Source organism: Triticum aestivum, chromosome 4D, assembly GCF_018294505.1.
Source record: "Triticum aestivum cultivar Chinese Spring chromosome 4D, IWGSC CS RefSeq v2.1, whole genome shotgun sequence".
Taxonomy (NCBI): Eukaryota; Viridiplantae; Streptophyta; class Magnoliopsida; order Poales; family Poaceae; genus Triticum; species Triticum aestivum.
In genome coordinates this window covers 23,751,336-23,759,048 of record NC_057805.1, presented here as the reverse complement: position 1 = coordinate 23,759,048, position 7,713 = coordinate 23,751,336, and the positions used below count along the sequence as shown (strand labels likewise).

The window sequence follows — 7,713 nt, the reverse complement described above, 5'->3', positions numbered from 1 at the left end:
CAGCTGAGGGTGGGTTAGCATACTGAAAATGGCATGACAGATATAGTGTAAGGCTGCAAAAGGTAATTGTTTTGCAATGAAAAAACGTTGAATTATAAATAATTGTTAGTGGCAGAAATAAATAATTTACCAGCAGATAACTGTTTTGCAATGAAAAAACTTTGAACTGTAGACACTTGTTTCCGATTAGACAAGCGAGCACCATCACTATTTGCTCTGAATAATTTAGCATTGTCAGGATGCAGTAAAAGGATGAGCAACCCAAAAGTTACTGCTGGATTTGGATTATACAGTTGCCACAAGAAACAACGTCGGACAATTGCCGCTACGAAGCAACCTCGTAATTTAAAACAATCGCACAGAAGGTCAACTGGAAAGACTCGGATTTCACCCAAAATATTTGTTTTATTCGTCTATACTATGTAGAATTGGTAGCACCAATTTACCAAAGAACATTGAGAACTGAAGTAAACAGTCGTAGGGTTGTTGCTTCAGATATGTGGTGCATAGCAAATCGGACAAAGTTACACAGCTCCACTCACATTCTCTTCTCAATCTGAACCAAAAGGCGCTTCATGTCCTCCATGGTTACTTGACTTGGGGCCTGAATCGGCCTGAAATTCAGCATCCTGGAGAAGTGCTACATAGAAGTAACAGCCAGCTTCCAGTCCCAGCAAAGCAGCTGCCACTGTTCTTGGATTCACGTTTTTCTCCACAAACCACAACCCCCCTCTACTTCAAAATATCATGTTACTGCTAACCTGCCAATGTGCTAGGAATTAATTGCAAACTAATGTCATCCATCTCACAGATATCAAGCTACAGTTGTCTAGCAACCACACATTCAAAGAGGAGATGAAGGACGCAGCAGAAATGTTGCTGCACATGAAGTCCAAACGGAACATATCTGCGTAGCACTCAATACTTCAATAATGCACATGGCACACACCCTTGCTTCTACTCCTGTTACTCTGCTAGGCATGTTTAACATGTGAGAGCACCCACAATACATCCAGATCAGTTCTCCACTTGTGTTAATTCACAGCTAAAACCGTCCATCTTTTGACCTCCACCTTCACACTGTATCAAGTCTCTTTTGGCACTACAGGGTTCAGAGAACAAACTGAGTGCTGAACCACTCAAAGACGAATTTCTGAGTGGACAACAGAATTCCTTAACGACTTCAAGTGTAGTCCTTCCGCTCGCTGACTGCTAAAAATTCCTGTTAATGAGCATCAGGTCGTAAAGAAACAGCAAAATAATAAGGGGAAACACTCAGAAGTAAACTATGGTGGAAATAAAGCCAAATATAGATTCCACAATTAGTTCCAGTATGAACCTCATTGTTTGGATTGATCACCACTTCAGAAAATGCAGGACCATGCTAGTTTCATACTAAATCTCGAGTTTCATGCCGAGCCATGTAAACCATGAGGCAGTCTAAATACTTCCCTAGATTCATTCTTTTATCTCTGTGCTGAAAATTTACAAGGAACAATATGCATCATTAACTGCAAGCTTTGTGGAGCACGAGAAGCAACTGACCTATTTTCTTTTTTTCGAGAAGATGCAAAGACTACAATTCTTTTCATTGAAGAGGGGGGGGGGGGGGGGGGGGTTAAAGGTTACAGGCCTCCTAGGAGGTGGTTTACAGTTTGTGTTACAATGATTTTAATGGACATCCCAGGTGTTTGGGATCACCAAGCGAAGACCAGCAGCCCCAGCTCGAGCCCAGAGCACCGCCTCGGCTCTGATTTTCTCGGTCAGCAAGTGGACAGAGGGTCGATCCTCATAGAAGACGCAGGCATTACGCTGTTCCCAGATCATCCATCCCGTCAGCAGCGTGGCGGTGACCAGTCCCTTGCGAAGAGATTTGGGAGTCGTCTCTTTGACAGCTAGCCACCATTCGTTGAGGGAGGTGTCCTGGTCAGGTGGCCTGCACGTCATCCTCAGCCAGGAGAGGATATCATGCCAGACCTGCCTAGAGAAAGGGCAGGAAACTAACCTATTTTCTCAATCGATCTAATGTGAGATCCATCTGGGGTGTAATCAGAAGTGCTCTAGAGCGGGAGACATGCGCTATTTCAACTGGAAAACTCTATAGCCAACTGGTACACAGGGAATCTGGAATCTACAGGAATTTAGTACATATTTGGATTACATGCAGTCTCATAGACCATTTGATTCAAAAGAAATAAACTGACCTTTAACGATAAGATTCTAAAACTGGCTGAAGTTGTTTTCCATTTCACCTCTTTGCAGGGGAGAGACTGCTCAGTGCTCAGGTAGTCTGAGGTCACGTAAATCAGTGCAATGATCACTCTGCTTCGATAAACCATAACAGAACCCGAAGCTACAAGCAGAAGACAACAGTTCCCACATTTACAATGCTTTGATTTGTTATGTTTTCCTGAATGCGGTGACTTTGCAGCATCTCCTATTCAGTTTCATGTGCTCAAATGTCTGGAAGATGCATGGCTCATTTGTGTCGTTGTAATCTTGTACATCTTTGAATTCAATAAAAGAAGCCAGGAGTTATACCCCGGATAAAAAAAGATGCATAAGCATGGTAACATTCAAAAGGTCAGGATGGCACTAAATACTCATAGTCTTATCAAATATTCATGTGCAAAATGGGAGTAAACCAGCTCAAGCAATTAACAAGAGGAATGATCTAAAAAAGGGGGAATCTTCATATATTAACATAATGAAGCAAGTTAATGGCTGTCCAAATATTCATATATCAAATATCACACGGCATCTGTATGTTTCATACAATATCACTTCTATAATAAAATTGGATACATGTGCAATACATGACTTCATAATTCACATAAGAAAAACGAAAAACATAAAGAAAAACACCTGTAGTTGTAGGTACATACTCCCATCATTCAATGATCTAAGGAAGCATTCTTCAACGGACTTTCCAACAGATACTCACAATCGAATAAACTAACTACAGTTAGCCTTATGCATCATTACATTTTCATTCATCTGATATCGTCATGCTCTTTTTCATTCATCTGATATTGTCATGCTCTCTGAAGGTAGTAAATGAAAATTTGGTAGGGAAAAGTTCTGAAATTAAGACACAATATTGCAAAGTTTACCTCATGGCATTTTCAATTCACAACAGAGCTACCTCTCCATAGAGTTTGTCACAACAACTGTCCCTTTTCGCCAATATAGTATCTTGAAAAAGCCTTCGTTGCACTGACATTATTCGTGCTTTTTCAGTAGTTCATTTAGATTGCTGTTTTTTCTTTTGAATCTCCTTATCAAGGAAAATCATTATTGTTTCCGTTACGTGATTTGGAGCAATGCCTTCTGCAATCATCCTCCTCAAATACTTGTCGGCTTCCTTCAACCTACCAGCTTTCGCATTAATATTGATCAAGGTATTAAAAGTAACAAGATCTGGTCTCATGCCCCTTGTGGTAATCTGCTCAAGCAAACAGTTTGCTTCTTCAACCTTCCCGACCTTTCCCAATTGATTGATCAAAGTATTGTACATAACAATATCCATGTAAACACCTTTCTTTGACAATTGTTCCATGATTGAGCTAGCAACCTCTGTTTTCCCCATCTGGCCAAGACCTTGAATTATCAGATTGTATGTTGCTATGTCATTGGGGCAGAGCTGTCCACCCCTCTCGTGAAGAACTGCCCAGACCTGCTTCAAATACCCCTTCTTGACAAATGAGGCCATCAGTGAATTGTATGTATAACTTGTCCCTTTCCTTCCCAGATTTGTAAAGATCTCAAATAACTTGCAGGCTACACTCAACTTCCCTTTGGCCAAAAAGATTGACATATATGTATTAACCATGTCAGCATCGAAAGTTTTACCCCCCATGCCTTCCACCCTCTGACCTCTGTGTACTGTAAATATAGCAGAATTATTTGAATGGTCAGCATGTTTGGCAAGATGATCTAAGTGTGGGGACAAAGACCAATCATCCTTGGGTTCATTATGTGTGGTTCCTTCATTTGTATCAGTGCATACTGCAGGATTGAGCAAACTCATCACATCGTTCATATTACCATCAAATGGAAAGATTGATGTTCCATCTTTCGCTCTATCTTGTGGTCCTGTCAAGGCATCCATCATGTTGGACTTCCATCGGATGGCATCTGGCAAGACAGAGCTATCTCTTATGATCTTCACTATCTTCTCTTCCAAATCCCACCGTCTACTCTTGTTAAAACCTAGAAGTAATGATGTAACGGTAACCAAATCAATAACAAAGCCCCGATCTTCCATCTCCTTGACCAAACTGACTGCCTCTGCAACTTGGTCCCCTGTGCCCTCCTTGCAGAACTCCCTTACCATAATACTGTATGCAATCCCATCCAATAGCTGACCTTTCTTCCTTAGCTCATAGAACAGCCGACATGCAGCTTCTGCCCTCCCGTTCTTGAACAGCCCATCGATCACGGTGTTGTGTGTGCTCGCTGAGCATTGGATCCCATCCGCCACCATTGTCTCGAAAAAACCACATGCCTCATCAAGCCTCTTTGCTTTGAAGAGTCCATCCAGAAGCGAATTGTACACGACGACATCCCCCTTCAGCCCGGTGCCCCCGCGCATCTCCTGAAACAGACGCAGTGCGTCATCCATCCTGAAACTCTTGCAGCACCCATCCACGACTGCGCGGTAAGTGAACACGTCTGGGTGGATCCCAGCCAACTTCATTTCATCAAAGACCACCAAAGCGTCAGCCACCCTCCCGCCGATCACAAGCACACGTATGACCGAATTGTACGTGCATATATCTGGCACAAGCGGAGGAGAGGCAGCTTTCATGGCCGCGAAGAGCTTGAGGGACTTATCCAGGCGCTTCCACTTGCCGAAGGCGTGGATGCAAATGTTGTAGAACCTCAAGTTGGAAGGAAGGCCCCTCCTTGACATTTCGTCGAACACATGGCAGAAGTCATCGTGGAGGTTCTCCTTGGACAAGGCGAGGAGGAGGCGGTTGGTGGCTCGGACGTGAGGCGGGTGGGAGGCGATGGGAAGCAGCCTGCGGATGGCGGGGACGGCGGAGATGGGGTCAGGGGAGGCGATGAGGGAAGGGATGGCGGCGGCGGCGAGGCGGGGGAGGAGGTCGGGAGGGGCGTCTTGGAGGAGTGCGAGCGCGGCGTCGAGGCGGGAGGCGGAGAGGAGCGCGGAGAGCAGGCGGGGCAGGAGGGCGTCGGGGGACGGGGAGGAGAGCGCGAAGGGGAGGAGCGCGTCGAGGAGCGGAGGGGAGTGCGTGGCGAGCGCGCGGAGCAGGACGGGGAAGGTGGCGGCGAGGTGCGGGGAGGCGGGCGGCGTGGCGGCGAGGAAGAAGGAGAGCTTGGAGGTGGGCGGGAGGGCCGGGTGGCGGAGGACGTGGAGGCGGACGGGGAGCGGCAGCGGCGCGGCGGGCAGGAGGGCCGGCGGGATGTGCGGCGTGGTGAGGAGGTGGTTGGCGAGGCGGGTGGCGAGGAGCGCGTCCGTGAGGTCGGAGAGCGGCGCCGCGGCCGTGGTCAGGCGCCGGACGAGCGCCGCCGGCGGCATCATTCTGCCCCGCTGTGGCGCCTGACCGTGGCGAGAGTGTCTCGTTCGTCCGATTTTTTTTTTCGTTTCTTTTCTTTTGATTTTGAGGATGAGGATAGTGGGGTGTGATTTGTTCTGCACTCGGCTTCAATAGAACATGGATGCGCGCGTACCCATATGAATAATAAATTCATAAAAAGTATTAGAAAAAATTAAAAATTCTAAAATTCCGCGGTATGAAATTTAGTCGATCATTCTACTCACGTGCGAAGTTTCATGATGTATTGACACCCATGGTATTTTTAGTGAAGAAAATACAAACGCGACCATACTATTCATTAAACAGTATTTTTTAATATAGCTTTGATTTTGTCATTTTGCCCAGATTACCACGGATGTGATTTCTTCGTGAAACTTCATATGCGAGTATACCGGTTGAATATGTATATTACAAAAATAAATTCAGATTTTTTTAAGCATTTTTTTGAATTTACTATTCATAAAGGATGCGCGCGCACCCATGTTCACCAAATCCGCGTCGGAATGTGTATATTGTTCTTTATAAATTCGGCTAAACTTTACTCAAGATAAAACTATAATATGTAAATAAATACAGAGATGAACCTCGCTAGGGCAAAGCAATCCATTTCAAATCTTTATCAAGTGGCCCAAGCCTGATAGTACGTCTCTAATTTTTTTCTTGACAAACTCCTGTATGGAATGCCATGAAGTTTTTTGAGAGCACAAGTAGAAGACCATTGGGTAGTATTTTGCTTTGATCAGTGTGGAAGTTTCCCGAGCTAAGCACGACTCCACACAAGCTCTTAAGGACGGCAACACCTTGAAGCTCTCCTACGGCAGTAACCACAACGAGATCATCTTTGTGATCACATCACACATCTACCAGATCAGCGACCTATTGGTGATATTCATCTTTCAAGGTTCATCATGCAAACTCGCCAGCTCGTTAAACTCCACGGTCAAAGATCATAGGAGTTGGGTGATGTCCCTATGTCACTCATGCCCATATATGTTGCTAGCTTCCTTAAGGTAAAAGGAAAAATGTAGGTGCTCAGGTCCATCCCTTCTTGCATGTTTGCCTACCTTGACATATGACTGGCATACTGGCATATATATTACCCTTTGTGGATTTGCTGGGACATGAGTTTCTCTTCTTGTGCGCCAACCCTAAACGCCATAATTAATCATCCCATGTCTGCTTGTCACCTACTTCTCGTACCTCAAAATTGGCTAGCCACGACATTGAGAATGTATTGTGTACTCTCAGACGTGGAGTACTCCTAGTATAAGAACCTTGACCCAAAATTCATGAAAAAAGTACTTGGCGAAATTGACACATAACACTAACACATACTGTCATGTCAGAAAGATCAAATAAAGATTTGTAACACATAACTAGAAAAAAAAGAGAAGTCTAATTTGGAATAGTAGCTATTCCAATTTGGTCCATAAATTTGTAGCATGGACAATAGTATTAATCTTGGACTTTTCATTTTTGTTTCTCGAACAATTAATGGAGCTTGGACCTGAAAATCTATTGTAGTATTGTGTTATTTTCTTCCTTCAGATTTTAGCAACATCTTAATGGACCCAAATATATGAGAGTATTTTTAGTGCTCCATGTCAGGGAGTATGGGATATGGGATACCCCAGTCATTCATCTAAACATTTTTAGTTAGGTTTGCGTCCCACCTGCTATACGTTAGGTGGGCCATAAGCTCTGTAGACATTCTGCCTTGGACTGTTTCTTTAACTGCATATCATGGAGGGTCATATCGTTATCTGATCTAGAGGTTTTGGATAAGGCGGAATTATCCTAGGCAATTGTTAACAAGACCGGTAGTCGTCATTGCAGTTTCATATGAGGGAGAGGCATAAGCTAACATACTTTCTCTTCTTGGATCATATGCACTTATGATTGGAACTCTAGCAAGCATCCGCAACTGCTAAAGATCATTAAGGTAAAACCCAACCATAGCATTAAAGCATCAAGTCCCCGTTATCCCATATGCCACAACTGAAGGAAATATGCCCTAGAGGCAATAATAAAGTTGTTATTTATATTTCCTTATATCATGATACATGTTTATTATTCATGCTAGAATTGTATTAACCGGAAACTTAGTACATGTGTGCATACATAGACAAACAGAGTGTCACTAGTATGCCTC

General features: G+C 44.0%; 1 protein-coding gene across 2 annotated transcripts; it reads right to left on the bottom strand.

Annotated features, from left to right (window-relative positions):
- Positions 1 to 210: 210 nt before the first annotated feature.
- Positions 211 to 5,627, bottom strand: LOC123095881 (pentatricopeptide repeat-containing protein At4g01570). Of its 2 annotated transcripts, XM_044517453.1 has the most exons (3): positions 3,114 to 5,627; positions 2,205 to 2,507; positions 211 to 1,222 (listed from the first exon to the last, which is right to left on the bottom strand). In XM_044517453.1, the coding sequence occupies exon 1, from the start codon at positions 5,543 to 5,545 to the stop codon at positions 3,245 to 3,247; it is 2,301 nt and encodes a 766-aa protein (XP_044373388.1). In that variant the 5' UTR covers positions 5,546 to 5,627; the 3' UTR covers positions 211 to 1,222; positions 2,205 to 2,507; positions 3,114 to 3,244. The 2 variants fall into 2 exon arrangements, with proteins under 2 accessions (XP_044373388.1, XP_044373389.1); XM_044517454.1 differs by lacking the exon at positions 2,205 to 2,507.
- Positions 5,628 to 7,713: the final 2,086 nt, after the last annotated feature.

Excerpts from the sequence above, each read along its gene's own strand:
- LOC123095881 (XM_044517453.1), bottom strand. The coding sequence starts at position 5,545 with ATGATGCCGCCGGCGGCGCTCGTCCGGCGCCTGACCACGGCCGCGGCG.